The following is a 23,357-nucleotide window of genomic DNA, read 5'->3' on the forward strand; positions in this document are numbered from 1 at the left end:
TTAACAACTTGTTTGCAAAACATTTGACTTGTATTTGAATTTAACATACATATCGCGTCGATCCTTGAAAATGTTTCCAGCTTCTTATTCGAGGAAAATGATCCAACTAAATACCGTTTACATCATAATTCCTTCGATGTTCTTGAGACGGATCGAGTATTAGGTAGCAGGTACGTCAATGAGCATCTCAATGATTTTAATGACATTTTGCAATTAGCAGGTTCAAGCGCAAATATAAATGATGTACGTCAATATATATCGCAACCACACATAAAATAATTTGACTGTGAATTACGTACAAAATATATTTAGAATGATGTGTACTAAATTATTATTTAAATGTGTTCCATTATTGATAAAAAATGTGTTATGTTTTATTGATAGAAATTGTATTCTGTTTTATTGATATGAATAATAAATGTCTAATCGGGTCATCGAATTATTTTGCGTTTCCATTGCGTAAAGAAGCTGTGCAGTAGTTTCAAACATTCACACACAAAAGGAGACTTCGAAAGAAAAGGTTCCGATAGATAACAAAGAACAAAACAAAATTGTTGATGTTAAGTGGTATTTATATGTTTTCTGCATAGATTTTTTTCTTTATAGATTTTAAGTGGTGTTTATATGTTTTTCTATAATTCACTTCCTAGTGTGCACAATATAGAGTTATGTGCCCTTAAGAATGATGGACGTGTTAAATTTTTATAGTACAAAATATTGAAAATGTAGCAAAATCGAAGCTGCTATGGAGATATGTGATATTTGATTGGGATCGATATCGAACGGTCTTTATTTTCGAATGAAGAAAGCCAAAGAAAAGTAACACTTTATTTATTTTCACAGCAATTGTTTATTCTTCATAGACATCACAAAAATAGTACATAACACCTACACGCAACGAATACAACTCACTAAGATTGAACAATATAACGTATTTGAAAGCGCTTCTGGCCAGTTCATCAAAGTTGGACTTTGGACTTTAATATTCAACTATGCCCTTTAGTGTTTACAAACATCCGCAATACACATAATGGCTTTAAGCGAGACTCGTGAACTAATGGAAGATAGTAGGTCAATCCTTGAAGGCAATGGAGACGATCTAAGCGTACCTTCACTATTGAACACTTTTATTAGCTTGGAATCGAGTATTGATAAAATATTGCAAGTTGTTGAAAAGGGGATTGAAAATTACGGTGAATTTAAAAATATATAATATATTTAAAACAAAAAACCAAAGTAACGGACCTTGAAACCAATGTCTAAGGGATAGGGAACTTATTTGACGATGTTAAAGCTCGATGCGACAGAAACAAAATCGTCACCGAGAAAAACTCAAAGGAACTCGAAAAAGCAAAAGCCTGTATAAATAAATTATTCAAAAATTTATCAGAATTGAGTAACCAGCGACAAGAATGCAAATGCCAAACAGAGCTTGAAAACATGAAGGAAAAGTGCTCGACCTTCAGTGCCGCTCCATGAAGAACAATCTTGTTTTTATCGGGCTTTATAACGTCAGAGATGGAAACACCGAAGAACTTCTCCGGTGTTTTCTTAACAACGAACTAGGCATTGACTATAAAATAGAGTTCGGGAACGTTCACAGGTTTGGACGATATCAAGGTGTCGGGAGACCCATAGTAGCACGTTTCCTATATCATTGTGACCTACAGTACGTTTTAGATAATGCATACAGGCTACGGAACACATGATACGGCATTAAGCAACAATTCCCTAGAGAAACAGAGGACATGAGACGAAAGCTATATCATATTATGAAAGAGGCAAACCGAAACAAGAAAACTGCAACACTAGTACGAGACCGCCTCTTTATAGACAATGAGCTTTACCAAATCCCCGACGATGCCGATATAGCAGATATCCCATACCAATATGGCAGTCTACCGACACGCCAAGGTGGATCTTCGTCGCTACGCCAAAGTGATACCACACCACAGCGTCTTAGTTACGCCTCACCACAGCGCAAAAGTGACGCCACACCACCGCGTATTGAACGACCAAAATCAACCCCCTCTTTTGATAGCAACCCAAAGAAACGATCCCGCACAGGTTCAACTCCGAAGGCTCATTACTAGCATTGCCTTGGAGTGCAACATATTGACAGTTCGAAAAAAAATTGATAAACCTGATAATAAATATGAAGACATTGCTAAAAATTATGTAAATAGTAATTGTAATGAAACTTTGTGTAATGATGAAACATTTGAACAGATTAATTGTATTTTTGAAAATTTAAACGTTCTTGTAGATGTTGATGATGATGAAAATATTACTATAAATAACGAAGACATAAGTGCGTCTTTATCAGGTGAAACTGACTATTTGTCAAAAAATAGTATTACAGACAAAAAAGCTATAGATATTTTATATGTTAACTGCTGAGGCCTAAAACATAGACTACAATATCCAGAATTTGAAAGTTTGATCCGAAAACATGATGGTGTTTGCTTTGTTAAACAAAAAACTGACGATATGGATGATATTCATTTATCTGGTTACACATTAAAATTCAAAAATAGACGTAAAATATCAAGAGTTAAATCAGGTGGCGTTGTAATCGGGTATAGCGAAAATCTGAATAACTCTATAGAAGTGATTGAAACAAATAGTAAATTTGTTATATTGCGTAAAATTTCTAAATTTTTAAATAACGAGGATATACTTTTCGGAGTGGTCTATATCCCACCAGAATATACATCATACTCTTCCCTGATGTATTCAATGAAATTGAAAATGAATACTTGGAATTTTCTATAACATTTGAATATATTTTTATTATTGGTGATTTTAACGCACGTACCTCAAATGAGAAAGATTATGTATTTATTGATGAAAAAGATATTAGTATTCATTTGGAGAGTGTATCTATAAATGATGTAATTATGTAACTTATAATTGTATAATATACCCAGAGATCGTATTAGTATGGATAAAGGGAAAACACGTTACATGTACGGTAATAATCTGCTTGACTTATGTAAATGTAACAACTTATTTATTACGAATGGTAGACTGGGATATGATAAAACTGCAGAAATGCTAGTGTTGTAGACTATTGCTTTAGTTATGTTAACATTTTAGAACAACTTATTGATTTCGATGTACTAGAATGTTCACACTTGTATTCAGATGTTCATTGTCCATTGTATTTACGCTTAGAAAGCAACTCATTGATCACAGTTTGTAATGATCAGTCAAAACAAAAGATTAATAAATGGGATCATAAAATGGTACCTGAATTGAGAGCTAATATAAATGTTGATAGATTAGACAGGTTGTTACGTAATTTAGAAAATGTGAATTTAGAAAAAGTGGATGATAACAATGTCAACGCATTTGTAAATGAGACTTGGTTAGTTGTTTTAGAGTCTGCTAAACAACGTTTGGAACACTAACTGATAAACCAAAAAAGCGAGCTCCTAACAAGAAGGGAGACAAGCCATGGTTTAATTAAGACAGCTAATTTGCGGGTCAAAACTTTAGAAAACTTAAGCGCAGGCTCAAATTTTCACATTCGCTTTTATTATATAACGAAGTTAAAAATTCTGAGAGAAAATATAAAAAAAGTTATGGACAAAGCCATAAAAACTCATAAGCGTGATATGGCTAAAAAAAAATTTAAAAACCCAGATCTCAAAATTCAAAAGTGTATTGGAATATTTTAGATAGGCGGGAACACACGAAACAACCGGACATAAATTTTGATAATTTACTTAATTTTTTCAGAGATCTAAATTCAGACACCCCCGATCCTATTGAGTTACCAAAGTAGACCAAAATGCTTTAAATGATTTAAATGGTACACTTAATGGTCCAATTACAAAGAACGAGATTATGAATTTTATTAAAAAAACTAAAAAGAAACAAAGCCTTTGGCGACGATATGATTATAAATGAATATATTAAATCTTCTAGTGATTTTTTAATTGATGTATATTTTGAATTGTTTAACTTAGTTTTTAGAACTGGGGTTGTACCAGAATCTTGGGTAATTGGCACGATCAAACCATTTTATAAGAATAAGGGAAACAAATGTGATCCAAAAAACTATAGACCTATCACAATTATCAGATGTGTTGGGAAACTACATGTATTCACTTCGATTTTATGTCATAGATTATCAAATTTTTCCGAGTAATTTTTATTAAAAATGAAAATTAGTTTGGATTTAGAAGTGGATATTCAACAGTCGATTGTATATTTATACTGCACTCTTTCTTTGAAATTTTGAAATTGAAAAAGAAAAAAATATTTTGTGCATTTGTGGATTTTAAAAAAGCGTTTTGACACAGTCAGAAGAGATGCTTTGTAATATAAGATGTTATTGAATAACATAAATGATCATATGTATAACATAATCCATAAGATGTATGATAGTATTAAGTCATGTTTATCTTATAATGTCAATAAATCAGATTATTTTTCATGCAATATTGGCCTACGACAAGGTGAAAACTTATCTCCTCTTCTGTTCTCACTTTTCTTAAATGATTTCGAAAACTTTTTTATCAACGAGGATTTGATTGGTTTGAACACTATTGAAGATGCACTCGAAGAAAAATAAGATATTTATGTTAAACTGTTTGCAATCCTCTATGCAGATGATACTGTGCTAATGGCGGAATTGGCTAAAAATCTTCAATTATTGATAGATAGATTCAACTCATATTGTGATGTCTGGAAAATGAAAGTTAATGTAGAAAAGACAAAAAATGTAGTTTTCAGTAATGAAAGGCAACCCAAAAATCTCAGTTTTACATATGATAACTCTGTTATAGATATCGTTCAAGAATCCAGCTATCATGGGATATTTTTTTCACGAAATGGCACATTCAAACACTGTAGAAAACACTTAGCAGAAAAAGCTACAAAGGCAATGTATGAGGTGATCAAAAAGGGGAGAAAACATGGGGTGTCTATTAGTTGTCAATTAGATTTATTTGACAAGTTAGTGAAACCGGTCTTATTGTACGGTTGTGAAATTTGGGGGTTTGAGAATAACAACATTCTGGAGAGAGTCCAATTAAAATTCTGTAAGCTTCTTCTGCACCTAAAGTCTTCTACCCCTAATTGTGTAATATATGGTGAACTTGGACAATATCCCATCAATTTAGATATTAAAGTCCGTATAGTATCATTTCGGGTGAAATTAGTATGTGGTAAACAGACTAAATTATCAGCGACCATTTATAAACTACTGTTTAAGCTGTCAAATGAAAATGATGTAAAGTTTAGTTGGTTAAATCATGGTGAATCCATTTTTAAAGAAACGGGATTATCTTTTGTGTGGTTAACTCAAACATGTATTAGTGACATTTGGTTAAAGAATAGAATCAGAACATCGCTCCAAGATCAGTTTGAACAAACTTGGTTTTCAAATGTGCAAGCATGTTCGAAGACATTAAATTATCGGATTTTTAAGGATACTTTTGAGTTTTCAAACTATTTTGATATTTTTGAATTTCGTGATTTTTATACTTTATGCAAAATTTAGAACCATCAAACATAACATGCATAAATTACCCATTGAGATAGGGAGATGGACAAATATTCAGAGAGATGAGTATCATTATATTATGATGTGCACAGAGATGTCAGTAAAAAGAAACGATTGTATTGATAAAAAATATTTAAATCGTCCAAATATAATTATGTTTGAGAAAATTATGAATTTGAATATAAAATCTAAATTGAGAAAGCTGTGTACTTTCATTAGATTTATAAATTTCCATGTGTGCTCTCCTATCTTAATACTATCAGTATAATTGTAAATAGTGTACATATTTTGCTCTGTGTATTCATGTTTGTATGTCTGTATCGTTGATGTTATGTAGTGTCTGTATACCATTGTAATTTGACACAATAAAGATTCTAAATGAATAGCTTCAAATGTTTCTCAACAACCCATCAAATAAAACACATAGAAAAAAATTCTTAAGAATTATAAGAAATGGGTTCCTAATTTTCCAAAAAATGACTACCAAAGCTATACACAAGCTACATTTAATTTCTCAAATAGAACAATAAATTGAAATATCGCATACTGTTCTTGTTACCGAAAAATGTTAGTTTAAATCACTAAGGTAGCCTATGGGAAAATACTTTCGCTTTTCCTTTAAAACCAATGCCAACGATCGGTAACATTGAAACTACACGTTTTAGTGTTAAAGTGGGATTAAAACGATATATTTGAATCGTCGAAAGAAATTACTGTACATATATAAAAGAATGTATAATCTTCGTAAATAAAAATTGTTTATTTCTTAAATACTACGTACATGTATACTGAATTTAAAAAATACGATATGACTTTTGTTTTTTATGTGTTGTTGGTTTATGACTTACTTAACGACAACTTGAAAGTCTACGAATCTTGTTACCTTTGGTCATCAATTTGCACCCGTCGTAAAACTTGTGAGACCATTGCTATAAAAATAAAGAGATGCAATGTAAATACAGATGAGACAACTATCCACCAAAAGAAGTTGATTTAAGGAATTATATGCATCATCAAGATGTTCCTTATAATCCCTTAAAAACTGAGTCAGAGGTATGTTCCTTATAAACCTTTGAAAACTGAATCAGAGGTATGTTCCTTTAATCCTATGAAAACTGTGTCAGAGGTATGTTCCTATAATCCTATGAAAACTGAGTAAGAAGTATTTTCCTTATAATCCCATGAAACTACGTCAGAGGTATGTTCCTTTAACTCTATGAAAACTGAGTCAGAGGTATGTTCCTTTAATCCTATGAAAAACTGAGTCAGAGGTATGTTCCTTATAATTCTTTGAAAACTGAGTCAGAGGTATATTTCTTTTATCCTATGAAAACTGAGTCAGAGGTATGTTTCTTATAATCATTTGAAAACTGAGTCAGAGGTATGTTCCTTTAATCCTATTAAAACTGAGTCAGAGGTATGGTCCTTTAATCCTTTGAAAACTGAGTCAGAGGTATAATCCTTACAATCCTTTGAAAACTGAGTCAGACGTATTTTCCTTATAATCCTTTGAAAACTGATTCCGAGGTATGTTCATTATAATCCTATGAAAACTTAGTCAGTGGTATGTTCTCTTTAATCCTATGATAACTATGTCAGAGGTATGTTCCTTATAATCCTATGAAAACTTAGTAAGAGGTATGTTCCTTTAATCCTATGAAAACTGAGTCAGAGGTATGTTCCTTATCATTTAATTAAAACTGAGTCAGAGGTATGTTCCTTGTTATCCAATTAAAACTGAGTCAGAGGTATGTTCTATATAATCCCTTGAAAAATGAGTCCGAGATATGTTCCTTATAATCCTTTGAAACTGAGTCAGAGGTATGTTCCTTATCATCCAATTAAAACTGAGTCAGAGGTATGTTCCTTATAATCCTATGAAACTGAGGCGAAAGTATGCTCTTTATAGTCCCATATAATCGTATGAAAATGTTTTGTTATTTTCGTGCCCAGGATAACTTTGTCAAAGGTATGTTCCTTATATTACCATGACAACTTTGTCAGAGGTATGTTTCATATAGTTCTATAAAAACTGAGTCTTGTCAATTAAGATAAAATTCGAACACACCTGTTATCTGTCGGATTCAAACTCACAATCAGCTAGTGAAATGAATAGTAGTTCGACTTGTTACACCACTCGATCACTAGAGTCCCCTCTTAGAACAACTTAAGTAATTGTTATTCAATTTATTGTTAATTATTGCTTGTGTTCCTTTGGTAACAATCTATGTTGTTTATTAAAATGACAGATTTATCTTTTCGTTACAAATGAATTATGACCCGAACGGCCTTTCATAGAAGAGTGTAGGTCTGTCAGAGTAAATACAGTATATATTTTAATTTCATTTAAGATATTTAAGATATTTACAGTGATTTAACGTCACGGTTAAAAGGATTAAGAATTTATACACACGAACATATGGAACAGGAAAGTCCCTGGGTTTTTTTTACAAAAAGATCAAATACTTCTTAAAAAACATCAATAATCTTATATATTGCTCTTAAGTGTAAAATTTTTATTTATCAAACTACGCATATTAAAAACTAATTTTTGTTAAAAATTATACTTCCTGAACGCTACCACAAAAATCACTTATACATGTATATTGAAATGGATCATTTGCGGATATATGAATTTGTAATATTCTTACTTTTTCAGAGTTTCAATATATCACTGATAAATACAACAGGTAGGATAATTTTCTTTAAAAATTATATCACATTTGAAAAAGTTATTTTATCTTAACGTACATATGGCTATCTATATTTTATAATCAAATCGCTTGCAAACGATAATGGATTTCAAGATCATAGTTTGAATGACCCGACGAGGATTTCCTTCAGTATGCCCCCAGTTCAAATAAAACATGTACATTTAAAACAGGAGCATATTGATATCATATAAATACTATCCTATACCGAAATCAGACGAACAGTAGAATTTTGAGCAATCTAGTTACTAACTTAGGTAACATCCATAGGCAGACATATCGTTCATTTAGGGCAGGCTATTCTAACATCTACCCTTTCAGTAAAGTATTGATTTTATGACCTCGACATAGCTTTTGTAGTTATAAACCTGGGGCCGGTTTCACGAAGCTATCCTAAGACATGTCATAAGACATATCTTAGAACATGTCTTATGATCCTCTTATGACTATCCTAGGACATATCTCAGACCTCGTCTCGAAGCTGTCTTAGGATCATCTTAGCTAAGACATCCTAAACCTGTCGCAAGTTCTTTAAATTTTCAAATATAAATATGATCTACGGAAAAAAATCATGTAAATGTAGTATGTCTTACCATAAATTATTCTAAACGTATTGATTAATATAATGACATAATTTGCAAAATAAATATGAAATTTTCAATGCAAAATTAAGAAAAAAGAACATAAAATTATGACATTGTTTTAGTACAAGTGAGTTGAATTCAATTTCGACTTTATTGGTTATAAAAGGTTAAGAGATAAAATCGTGCAATTTTTATATCAATACATCGAATTTTCATTGTTGACAAATCCTGATAATCCGTCAATGTATATATGTTTTAAGCAGGAACAGGAAAATAGATAATTAGATAATAATAAGATATTTGTTTTCAAAATTAATATAAAAAATGAGTGTAATTTATATAAATAAACGTAAAACTATCCTAAGACCATCATAAGACACCTCTCGCGTTGTCCTAACTTTATGACCAATTTTAAGAGATGTCCTAATTTAGGATCGCTTTGTGAAACGCACTTAGGACTAAGATATGTCGTAAGACCATCCTAAGACATGTCTTAGTCCTAAGACAGCTTCGTGAAACTGGGCCCAGAAGCATAAAATATGGACTTGAAACCCTTTAAAATAACCTGACGAGGCCAGTCTGCAACAAGCAAATTTGAAATGTACATGACACCATCATACTATGCCTAAATTAGTATATCAGGGGATGAAAGTGTCTAGCAGTTTTCATATTGACAAATTGCAAAAAAAAAAAATTAAAAAAAACAAACGTTGCACTATATAGTTTATATTTTAAGCAAGATATAACTATCTGTTAAAGAATCTAAAAATATTTCACAACCAACAATGATTGTTTAAAACATATATAATTGTATCAATAAACCAATTTTTCATCAGTTCTTTATTTTTCGTCATAACTACATGGCTGACATTACATTTTTCAATCATCAGTTAACCGCAAAAATTCCAGTGTACCATGTTCTATCTCCAAACAATCGTCCATCCTTTTATAGGGTTTGAATTAAATCCTTGTTTTCAAAATTCCAATAGGGAACATACTTTATATAATTGTATCAATAAACCAAATTTTCAAGACGTTTCGACCATTGGCCTTCTTCATTCTGTATTTCTCCTCACAACATATGTATTTATTGTTTGAAAACATATGTATTTATTGTTTGAAAACATGTTCTTATTTTTTGAAAATAATTATATTTATTTATTTTTAAATATGTAAGGTATAATTGTTTAAAAACACGTGTATTTTAAATTGTTTAAAAACGTAGGTGTTTATTGTTTTAAAAAATATATATTTTTTGTTTTAAAACATTTGATGTTTTTTTTAGAAAAGAAAGTGAAGGATAGATATAACTAAGGCAGCATTCAAACACTAAAATATAAAAAAAAAATACCCCAACAGACCAAAAATACGTCTGTCAACAATAAAAATTCATAAATCATATTCAATTATTATAACTCTTTTAACTCTGTTCTTATTCAAGTTATTTGCGTTCTCGCTTGGACCAACTAGTTGAGTTGTACAGTACCAATTTCTTTGGTTTCTAATCTTTCACTAATCCATCTATTTTTTTTTTCAAAAACTTCATATATATTATGTTTACTTTAGTTAATGTCTACTCTTTATAAATAATTGCGCATTGCAGATTTGTTTACGACAATACAATATCCAGAAGAAAAGATATTAAACATCTCATGTTGGAATACTTCTAAAGTACAAATACAGAACATAAGTGTACAGGAAGAGGAAACTACTTGTCGTCTAAATCAGTGTGTTTTAAATGTCAATGATATACAGACTATAAAAGATAGCTGTAATGGTGAAAATTCCTGTCTGATGGATTACAACTTTACATCAGCCTGTTTACGGGAGTTTAGATACATAAATCTATCATACACATGCAAATACGGTAATGAATATTTTCATATCACTGTTATTTCCACTATATTCATTATTTCTTTAGTGTAAAAAATCGGCATGATTGGCAAGGCAAAGAAATAAAACTCTCGATAGTTTAGATTACTTTTTTTAGAAACTGAAAATAACTTACTTGGAGTTCGATATTTTTGCTTTCTTATTTCTTTATACATAGCATGTTTCTATTTTATAAATCAAAAACAAAATATTGTCTTTTGATATCTAGAATTGTAATTTTTGTGGTGGTAAATTTAAAGAAGACAATCAGAAAATGTTACATCTTGAAGTGTGTATTATATAATTGGTTTTATTTGATATGTTCGTCTATTATCTTATTGATAAATACTGTTTGTACATGCATCCTGACAAAGTGATTAAATCAACGATCTGTAAACGTAGAGTTAGATGCAAAAACATACTGAAAGTTATAATTTTCAATTTCTCGTTTTCTAAATAGTGTCAAGCAATTTCGAAATGGTTTAAATAAGTTTGTGCTCCCAAAAACATATTGATAATTCAGGAAAAAGTGATTTACCAAATGAAATCTTAAAGATAAAAAAAAAATCTGTGTAAATTTGAAACGAAATTATATAAAAGATTTTAACCTAAATTAATAATTTTACGTAATAAATCTACTTGTTTTGAACATAAAAATTGAAATGTCTTCGAGTCATATAAAATAAATTCACACTTTATTGACCGCCTGATATAATTTGATATCCAATAGCCGGTGTCATAACTACTTTACGTAACTTTACATCGACGTTTTCTTAGCTTATTATGACTTTTACCACCATAAGCCAGGAAACTTCCAAATGAACTAATTATTATACTGTTTGTGACGTGAAAGTTATTGTATTTATATTAAGTACTGTAACTATGAAGACCTACCACTCATTCTACAAATATATAAGGTGGTTATTTAATGCATAGGACCATTCGTCATTAAATACTGTTTGCCTGGGGCTCTCTAAGTAAAACGTTTGATTACTTGGTGTATCATAATACGAATATATCCATGCATATTCATGAAATGGAGAATAGTTATCAAACATTATTAAAAACACAAAAGTCAATGACTGTTTATCAACATGTATTAATGCAGTTTAAAAGTAGAATTTCGCTAATATTTATATCGGGTTTATTGGTTTCAAAAATGTACTTGTTTAAGCAAGGATCTTAATTAAAAGCATATGTTTGTTTATATTACTTTTAGGTTCGACTTGTAATTACATGATATAATTTGAGTGATAATCAAATTCAATTCTTTTAGAAAACCGGACAAGTGTTAGCACGTTTGAGGAGGATTTTGGAGATTGGATGAACATATCTTCGAATAGTTTTACATGGACGCGTACTAGATCAGTGAAAGATCATACTATAATTGATTTAGGTAATGACAATTTGTATCTTAATTCTCACACTTCATCAATACCATTCCCAAACAAAATCAGTTCTGTTTTATGTACAAAACACATATGCACTGCCGTTAATTGTATGACATATATTTGTATATTGGCGTGTATTTTTAAATAAAATCAAAGAGTAGACGTGAAGCTATACTATCAATGTGTGTTACCTTATAAGGAGAGTTTGACTTTATCATTTCTTCTACATTAAGTATTCACTATAGATTGGTGAAAATTTTAAAAGAAATGAAAAATGCTTGAATTGCATAGCCTTTTACTTGTTGTTGATGGAGGCATGTTTATAATTTATTTATTTATTTCAGGCATAATAGGTTATAGTCTGACTGCTATTTCTTTCTCTGGTAGAGCTGATAATTTACGTATTAACACAGATAATGAACTTATGGAACCAATATGTTTTTCACTTTGGTACCAATTTTATAACCGTTGTTATGATTGCTCATTTAATATATACAAGATTTCTAATGAAATTCAGACTTTACTATTTACCGCGGAGGGTAATTCTAAAACTTTTAATCAATGGATCAACATATCAGTAGATGTTTATGACCAAGCTCTATTCAATATAACATTGGAAGCAGACTTCAAGTATCGTAAATCAAAAGCAGTACGTGCTATACTGGTAGATGATACATCAATAGCGTATATGTCTTGTCAAGGTAAATGTGAACTAAAATAAGGTAAAAAAAAGTTAATGTAAAGGTAAATAAAGGTAACAGTAGTATACCGCTGTTCAAAAGTCAAAAATCGATTGAGAAAACAATCCGTGTTACAAACCAAAGCCAAGGGACATATATACATCAACTATAAGGGGACAACAGCGGAAGAACATGCAGAAACAGGGAAGTTCAACAAAAATAAACGTCAATGCAACATGCATAGACACAACCTATTTGATAACAATTGTCATACTCCTAACTTGGTACAGGTCATTTTAAGAAACAAATGGTGGGTTGAACCAGGTTTCATGGCAAGACAAACGTCCCGCTTATTAGACAATGTTATAAAAACCGTTTAAATGACCGATAAGTTTTCGGTTTCTGAGGAGCTGCGATTACAGAAAAGTTGAAAATTGAGAACATGACTTTTACCATTTAACTTTGCTTTGGCCTTCAATTTTCCTGCTAAGGGATTAATGACCTCATCTTAAAAGACTCTATTCAAAATGACAAATATTTATGAGTGTCTTGACGATACCACTCATGTTAACAACATAAAAATATGTAAATACATCAAATTACGTGTAAGTAAAATCATCATAGATACCAGGAAAAAAATTTGTGTTCACGCCAGACGCGCGTTTCGTCTACAAAAGACTCATCATTGACGATCGAATCCAAAAAAGTAAAAGAGCCCAAATAAAGTTGAAGAGCATTGAGGATTAAAATGCCTAAAGGTTTAGCCAAATACAGCTAAGGTAATCTACTCCTGATGTAGAAAAGCCTTTAAGTTAGTAATTCTAAAATTCAAAAGTTTTGTAAACAGTTAATTTTTAAATATGACCAAATCAATGATAATTCATGTCAGCAAAGAAGTACTAACTACTGGACTGGTGTACTGATTCTTTCTTATTCGGTATAAATTCGTTGGATCATTCTAAAGAAGTAATGAAAAAAATATATGGGAATATATTTATAGTTGAATATTTAAAGGCTTCCTATGTAAAGCAATACAAAGGAAAACGGTATACGGTATACGAGCAGATTACACCCATATACTGTATACAGTTGAAAATCTAGTGACAAAATATTACCTTCTCTGTAAACACTGAAAGCTAAATCTGCAAAATGTTTGTCCCATTTTAGCAAGGACGCTATCAATTATGGATTCAAAGAAATCCGTTTTGGTAAATAGTATAAATACTATAAATAGGAATTAATTGAAATAAAAACAAAATGTCCACTCAATGTTATCATTTTCTTCCTTAACTAATAAATAAACTCCTCATAGATACCAGGACTGAATATTTTATGTGTACTAACTTTTTTTACTGTCTGTATACCTCTCTTTAATATATTAACACAAATAGATCAGAGAAAAAAGGGGAAATATTCCTAAGGGATACAGAAAAGATTGGCAGTTTTGAAAATTAAGTTACTAAGCAAATTCAAACAGACCTTATCTCTATGTAAACATTAAATGTGAATAGATCGAAATAACCGCAAATACATGAACTTGTACAAACCTCGAGACGATCTTTTCCTAAAATTGTATACAAAATAGTAAAAAGACACCTACCTACCTTATAAAAATGGTTATTTTCTTTATTTTTACCTGCACAGTCAGACTTTAAAATGTTTATATTCTCGAAGCAATAATATTTATCTTTTGAATGTACATGTAACAAGAGCAGACGGGTGTGTTCGATAACTTAAGTGTGATAAAAGCGTACTTCGAGAAATTATAAAAAAATTTGAAACACTCGGATAATTGGTGATCAGAAAGTACTTGTAGGAATATGATTTTTTTCCATTTTTTTTTTGTGAATATGCAAAACGATTTGCAGTTTTTCAATTTGAAGTTTACAACCTTCTTAAGCAATCATCCCGATAAATACTAAACATTAAACATCGGATATTTGCATGTATACTTCTAATAACACAGTTTTGAACAAATAATTTCTATAAAATGTACAAAAAAATATTTAGAAATACCTCTTGATTAGTATCGTCGCCGGTTTTGTTTTATTATTGATTTTCTCGACTCTATCACAAGGAGAGTGAATTGTCTTTTGTTTTCGTTCACTGCAAATGCTACTGTATAGAAAAAGTGTTAAGTTAATAAGAGGTATATTTCAAAAGCGGAATAATTGTTGAATATCACATTTTTGACATCTAACACTACTACATGTACAACAGCTGTTTGAAGAGAAAAACAGCATATCATGCATCAGTATTTGTTGCAATATACATGCCGATTTCAGATCTACATACCATACACGACCAGGTTACCCCCAACGTTAAGGGCATTATTACATGAGTGTTCAATTGCAACAATCAGCTGATCTTTAACATAGTTTGATCGTCCATTTAAAATTTCATAGTTTTGTCGCTAATCGTATGTGCTAGTACTTTTTGGAACTTTGGATCCTCAATGTTCTTCAACTTTGTACTTGTTTGGCATTATGAATATTTTGATATAAGCATCACTGATAAGTCGTAAGCTTAAGTAAACGAAACGCGCGTCTGGCGTATTAAATTATAATCCTGGTACATTTGATAACTATGTAACTCAATAAGGTGAAGATATATAACACTACGGGTAAACCCCTTTTTGATATGCACATCACAATGTATTTTGCATTTTATATGGAAACAATTTTCTCTTTAAACATGAATGAAGGACAACAAATGACTGTAACTTGCAAAGATATGAATAGACCAATTAAAATAGAATGTGAAAAACAATTCCTTTCGGGTGACATTAGTTTATCACTGGAACCAACACACTTGATCATTAAAAAGAAAGATTGTCCGAAAAAATCTATTGAAAGTGAGCTGAACACATTCTGTAGAAACGTCAACAAATCGGATCAATGCGAACTCAATATGTCGGATTTTATGAGCGGATATAAAGACTGTTACGTTACCAGCAAAACTATTACGGTTACGTATCAATGTAGTGGTAAGTATTTTCTGTACGTTAACATAGAGTTTGTTTTGCGTACATGTTACACAATTAACATGGATTAATACAAAAATTATTAAAAGTTTTATTGTATCTCTTGAAAAAGGATCGCTAAGCTGTGCAATGTTTAAGTTATAGTGATGTGAAACAAAAAGATATCTTATTTCTACAAAAAGATTCTTTTGCATTTAATGTATATCATAGTAGAAATTGGTTTAATGTATATATGTTAGCTTGAAGTTGAGATAAGGTCGTCAATCATCAAAAATGTATACATCACTTACGAGAAAAATCAAAACATCTTAACGCATATGTTGAATAATGTTAACAAAGTTGAAGGCCTCAAATTTCAGGTTCATCTGACGAAAGATTTTGGACATTTTTTAAACACTTAAGTGTCTATTTTAGTTGATTCAATTAGTTTATGTGAAGTATTTAAACTGATTTAGTTATTAAAAACGCGCCTGAAATTTAATTAAAATGCTAACATGGTGAAGATTTCAGTAATTTAGCATGACTTAATGATGCTATTATCCTATATTTGTGCATTGTTTCGTCAAAAACAGCCCATATTTATGTAACAGAAGCATTCTACTTTCCAATATATAACTAACAGTTTACATTTTCACAATTTTGTAAAACTTCTATCTATATTTTGAGGCCAAAAAGGGGTCTTACTGTACCTACTTCTTTGGTATGGTTTATTATGAGGACAACAAAGCATGTAAACAAGTACAGGACGTCGAACGTTTTTCGAAACGAACAAAACAAATAAAGTATGACTTCCATATCTATGTACTATTCGCAGATTTAACAGCAGGAACGAAGAAAACATATGTTGGGTCATCTATCCCGTATACTATCATTGGTAATATATTTCTCTTTACTTCTTTCGTATCATTTATTAAATTTAACGTATACTGAACGCAGAAATGTTGTTTTATATTGTTTATGTTTTAATGCAAAATAAGGAAGCTGTATTATTAGTTGTTTTGCCACTTTCACATCTCTATGATACGTATATGTGTATTGATAGACGAGAGAAGATGATGTATGAGTGCCAATGAGACAACTCTCCATCTAAGTAACAATTTATGAAAGTAAACCGTTATATGTAAAGTACGGCCTTCAACATTGAGTATTCATATATGATGCACAAATTGTGAGAAAATTAAGGATATAAATGATGCATAACAGATTTTGAAATACTTGTTAAATTAGGCCGTGTTCACATTGACCTAAACTCGGTGTTGTTTTAGTGTAACTCACACATACACAAAACACAATGTCTGCATGCAGTCGATACTCAATGTAGGCCTTGTGAAGGTAAAGTGTACACAAAACAAGGCATTAAGAACAATAATTTTACCATGTATATTTAAATAAGAAACGATTTTTGAATAAAATTGATATTTATAACAATTATAAATAAAGTTCTTTACAGAAATATTTGGCTAAACTTGATATATTTATTTGTTATAAAAACACTTTACGTAGCTTTATTAACCCATTATCAAGACATAAACATCATCAGTGCCGAACACATAATTTATTTTTAAAAGGTCTTCCCGAATCTGGACGTACACAGAAATATTTGCCACTGGTCTTTACTCAAACAACGATTCAGTCATAAGTGCATTACTGAAAAATGTGATGTAAATTGTTTTGTTTGTCTAGAATCTCAGATCCGTTAAAATACACTCAGAAATAATAAATAAAACATTATCCCCTCCATTTGCCAAATACTTCTTGGGGGAAAAAATACCATTTGAAACAAATACAAAAGATAGAAATGTAGTGATCCTCAACATCTCAATCCTTTTTCTTCCTGTAAGCACGCTGATGCATCCTACATTTTTTAATGCGAAATCGAGACATCTTTAGTATCTGGGGTGTCTGAGTCAGATTTTTTTTTCGCGCGAACGTTTTTATTCATTTTTATTACATGTAGATGGTAACAATTATTTGTCACTATAATGTATGGGGAAACTTTGGATTCACAATATTTTTTTATTTTGATAAAATAGGGGATCAGAATATTTTCAAGGACCCCCCTCCCTTTTTTTAGGTCAAATTGTCGTTCCCTAATTGCTAGAAAAGTAGTGCGATAATTTGCATTCGGTTCTACGTAATGAACATTTGAATGACATATAGATATAGGAAGATGTGGTGTGAGTGCCAATGAGACAACTCTCCATACAAATAACAATTTAAAAAGTAAACCATTATAGGTTAAAGTACGGCCTTCAACACGGAGCCTTAGCTCACACCGAACAACAAGCTATAAAGGGCCCCAAAATTACTAGTGTAAAACCATTCAAACGGGAAAACCAACGGTCTAATCTATATTAACAAAACGAGAAACGAGAAACACGTATATATTACATAAACAAACGACAACTACTGTACATCAGATTCCTGACTTAGGACAGGTGCAAACATTTGCAGCGGGATTAAACGTTTTAATGGATCCAAACCTTCTCCCTTTTTCTGAAACAATAGCATAACATCACAACAAAGAAAAACATACGATAAAATATCAATTGGCAGACTTAACTCAATCAAAAAACGTATGATTAAACAATGAACGAATAAATTTGATCTGCGATATCTGAATACAAATGTACAGTTAATTAAATATTAGAGACAAACATTCATGACCAAAAAGCTAACAAACAAATTCAAAAACAGGACATGACTGAGAAATATTTAACCAATCAATGTTCACTTTAGAAAAAAAACCGGTTTTTTTATAATCTTGAAGTTTATACAAATGTTGTAAGAATAAGTGAAGATATTACAAATAATCAAAGCTGGTGTACAGACAAGATCCGTATAAATAAAAAATGACAAAAAAGCATTATAAACAGTATCAACAGGTCGAATTAACAAGAAAATACGATTTGAGAGTACTCGCAGTTACTGACAGCTAGTTAAAAGCCAAAACCAATTAATAATAAAAAATCATGCATCAGAGACTAAAATCGACTAAAACACATCACAGGGATTTAGTATTTTAACGTCATTAATAGTCAAAGAAGACATGACTTGTGCAATGCCAAAAATAAATGTATCGACAGGTAGTAGTATAGTGAAGAGCGACTTCTATAGAAATAAAAGTTAACGTGTCTGTGTCTCTATACATCTCGCCTCAAAAGATAATGAAATTTAGTTATGTTTTAATTTGCTAATGACAATATCAATATTAGTGCCAATGTGAACTATATTCAGAGATCTTATTACAATATTCGTACGATAACCCTTACTTATAAGTTTGTTTAAAGGTTCGATGAGTTTACAAGGATCACATAGTGATTTCCTCGCTTTAAGTACAATATTACCATAAAATTTAGGATGTGAAATACCATTTTTAATAAGCTTTCTACAGGTATAGCCAAATTTACTAATCAAATCTTTGTATCTATGAAAGAATTTAGTAAAAGTTTTAAGTAATTTATGGTATCGAAATCCCTGACACAACAATTTACCAGTGATGCATTGATTACGTTCGTTAATAGTTTACAAGTGTGAACAAATCGTATGTACAGGTAATTAAACAAGGTGTATAGATAAGAACAAATGTAATGTGAAACTAGTGTATATTACATTAAACTAATTGTAAATATATTTACTGTACATGGCGTTTGATGTGAACACGGCCTCAGACATAAGTACCAATTGAGGAATATGGAAGATCAATGATAACGCCATAATGAAAATCATTAAAAACATGAACTCAACTGCAATCAAGAAATTAGTTCGAAAATCGTAACAAAAAAAAATGAAATTACGATGGGCAAAACAAAATGATCTTACTGCCAAACAACAGTCTGTGTTTGAGTTTCATACTTGGATAATACAAGATCTTATGAACAATCGTTAAAAAAGATAGACGTTTGAACAAATCGAATTATATTTGGTTAGAGCATTTCTGATCTAGGTAAATTCAGAACTCTATCTGAACGAATGCAAGTGTTAATTTTTATCATAATATGTATCTATTTTTGATAACATTATCTCATTTTTTGCAAGAAATAGGTTACAGTTAATATGACTTTTAATGAGTTGTACTGCGTTGTAATTATCGAAGGTTTTCGTTCGGCAATCAATAGTAGTTATAGGATTTGATATTCTTTTAATTTAACTCTCAACAGTTATTTTTATTTATTTCAGGAATAGTAGCTGGTGTTTGCGGAGGCATAATTCTTACAATCATAGCTATCGTAGTTATATGTCATTTAAGAGGGTAAAATACTTTTTTTATATACATTTTAATTGAAGTAATGGCCTTAATTTAATATTTATTTTGCTCATACATGGTTGTCAATACATTAAATTATATATGAATGTCTTTCAATCATAGTGTTGTCAGTTTATTAATGATTTATGAGTTTGAATGTACCGCTGTTATCTTTTGTCCCAACTACAAAAGTCAGAGGTTTAGCTAGCTATATATTAGGTTTAATCCACAAATTGTGCGTGAGGAAATGCTTGAACTTATCAGGAATATGACAGCTGTTTTTTTATTTGTTTAATATTGCTATTTGATAAAGGACTTTGCCTTTTAACGTTACGTTGGAGATCAGTATTTTTATTTTGTATTTACTTTTCATCCAGTATTCATCTAATTATAACAGCTAACATCTCTATTGCATGTTTTACACATATATCGCAAAATAGTCATATGTTTACCTTATTGTATTCTCGTGGTGGTTTATGTTTCAGTCTTTATAATGTTAAAAATACTTTACAATGGTCAAGTAACTATCACGGTGTTACCTCGCAAAATATCAGTAGATAATGACAAATAATACCTGGTGATGAGGAAAGCATTCTCAGTGAATATATGACATATCTTAGGTTCAAAACGGAACTATATATTTATCAACGGAAAATTCCTTTTATAGTGATTTTCCATTTTAACATTTGCTTATTCAGGCAAACTTGCCAAGTAACTTTTTAAGGTATTTTTTCTCTGAAAAATGAAAGAATTATTTTGAAAATAAAATTGTAAGTTTTCTCACGCTTATATTCTTGACAAAAATTTGGGTAAATTATATTAAAGTTTACCACGAGCAATATCTCGTAATGGCCAATAAATAGCTTAAAATTATGATGCGTTAGACATTGTAACAATGCTACTTAATTTACAATAATTTCCTTCAAAATTCATAACTTTTTTCAGAGAAGCATAATTTAAAAACATGACTCTTTGGTTGTTATATGTCCAAACATAAAGAATGAAGAGCAAACAACTACATTTTTTCAACATAAATTCAAATTCATATTTAAGAAGTTAGATTTTTGGTTACTGAAATAGCATTTTTCAATATAATATTTGATAGGAAATAGTTGAGGGTTAAGGTTATTACTAGCGCAGTAGTCAGCACTACTGTGTTAACATGATTTATCATTACATATTAATATTGTCATATCCAAAAATCGACAATTTACAATACTTTGAAATATTGAAAAAACTAAGAATTTTCGACACTCGTGAAAAAAATTACCTTAAACATTTGACAATACCTTCGGAGTGTTGTCTCATCGGTCTTCTTCAGCTTCGTATTTACATATTTTTAGCTTTTTTATTGAATAATGATCGTTTGTAGACGGAATGTACGTCTGGCGTCTAAACTCATAATTGGTTTGATGTCTTAGTAATTCTTGCATTTAATGTGTTCGTAGAGTAGAAATACCTTTAGTTATTCCTTTTAAGTTACATCTTATAGGCATAATAGTTTTAATTGTTTGAGTAAGAAGACATAAATCGTAATACATGGAAATATCTGAACCATTATTGTATTTCAGTTTTGCTGTAGCAAATATATTTTTGTATTTTTGCAAACTTTGCCTTCCCATCTTTAAGTGGCGAGCACTCACAATGAAGGTTAACATCAAAATGTGCATTGAACACTTAATTGAACTCGGCAAATGAATGTAACATCTATTGTCGTTTCACGGTGATGATGGATGTATCCCTATTTTTTAAGTTAACCTATGTCTGTTTTGTTTACATATCGTTATAAATATAATGCAAATTGATTCGACTGTCAAACAAGTAAGAGGTTTAGTGCTATAAAACCAGGTTCAATTCACCATTTTCTACATTTGAGAATGCCTGTACCAAGTCAGGAATATGACAGTTGTTGTCCATTCGATTGATGAGTTTTATTAAATCATTTTGCCATTTGATTAAGGACTTTCCGTTTTGAATTTTCCTCGGAGTTCAGTATTTTTTTTCTTACTTTACTTTTTCCTTTCATTTCGAAAAACTAAAAATTAAAACATTATCGTATTTTCAAGTAAATATAAATATATATATATATATAATTCGTCTAAACATCAGCCCAACAATGTTAGATCTGTAAATTTGCTTTCCCAAATTGTTTGTCCTTCCCTCTCCGGGATTCGAACTAATGCTACAGAGATGTTGTGACACAAATTGCCAGCACAGTATCCGACGCGCAAACCACTCGACTCCTTGGTTTCACTAAAATAAATATTTCGGTGGCCGGGTGTTACCTTTTCTCCTCAGTTTTAATCTAGCGTCGTAATACAGTACACGATATTTAAGGCATGAAGATGGTATTGTATATATATAACACCATGCATGATTAAAATGATTATATAGGTTTTACAGTTTTGATATAAAAAAAAATGGACGGCTATATGTATTCTTATGATATTCGTATAGATTTCCATAAATGGTCCGTGACAATAAATACTGTCAGTCTTTAAATCGCCCTATGTTAAAAACTCTTCTCAAATTTTAATCATGACTGCAGAAATTTTACCACAATTCGAAAATCATCGTAAAAACCCAAACATTAACCAGCATATATTAAAACACGAGCTGATCGTATGATCTACTTTGCACAGAAGATGATTTAGAGGGGACGTGAAAAGTAGTCGAGAATTATAATATACTTTAATATTTGTATAAAAAAACTCCAATATGGATATACCTTTCATTAATAATTTGTATCTCATTGCAGGTTAAATGGTTGCGAGTGTGTGACAAAACATGTAACATTCCCTAACAGAAAAAGACAAGAAAATAAAATTAAAGAGACTTGTGTCTATGAAAGTTCAAATATTTCATCAAGATTATCTGACCACGCCTACGACTCGTTAGAATGTCCAAATTACTACAACATGAAAAATGTTCCTAATTCCTCTACTTGAGAATAAAGGAGACCTGTATACTTATCAGTAGGAAATTGTGGTAGCCTTTCGTTTCATCTGTTCAAAGATTTTGTAGTTTTGTTTTAAAAAGCATTACCTTGTAAAATTTGCAGAACCATATTCATCAGAGAAACGCCTTACGTTCAAAATACTGCATAAATTAAATACATGTGATCCAATATAAAAGCAACTATAAAATGTTAAAGCCCTACCGATTCAATTGTTTGTTTGTAAATTTGCCTTAGATTTTTAATAAAATGATTGTTATAGTCATGATTGAATCTGTTGACATTTTAAGGTATGATAAATAAATATACTTTATTTTTACTGAATTTGATATATTTTTCATGCATGCTTTGTCGATGTTATCATGGTTAAAGTAACATAGTGTGTAAACTTTTATTGTTATTGAGTTCACCAAAGCAAA

The 23,357-nt window shown here is 30.6% G+C and overlaps 1 protein-coding gene across 1 annotated transcript; it reads left to right on the forward strand.

Annotated features, from left to right (window-relative positions):
• Positions 1 to 8,104: 8,104 nt before the first annotated feature.
• LOC139488705 (uncharacterized) lies at positions 8,105 to 23,357 on the forward strand. The gene is made up of 8 exons (XM_071274523.1): positions 8,105 to 8,205; positions 10,414 to 10,677; positions 11,959 to 12,078; positions 12,418 to 12,774; positions 15,458 to 15,739; positions 16,551 to 16,610; positions 19,916 to 19,988; positions 22,741 to 23,357. The coding sequence occupies exons 1-8, from the start codon at positions 8,115 to 8,117 to the stop codon at positions 22,928 to 22,930; spliced, it is 1,437 nt and encodes a 478-aa protein (XP_071130624.1). The 5' UTR covers positions 8,105 to 8,114; the 3' UTR covers positions 22,931 to 23,357.

Source organism: Mytilus edulis, chromosome 9 (assembly GCF_963676685.1).
Source record: "Mytilus edulis chromosome 9, xbMytEdul2.2, whole genome shotgun sequence".
Classification (NCBI taxonomy): Eukaryota; Metazoa; Mollusca; class Bivalvia; order Mytilida; family Mytilidae; genus Mytilus; species Mytilus edulis.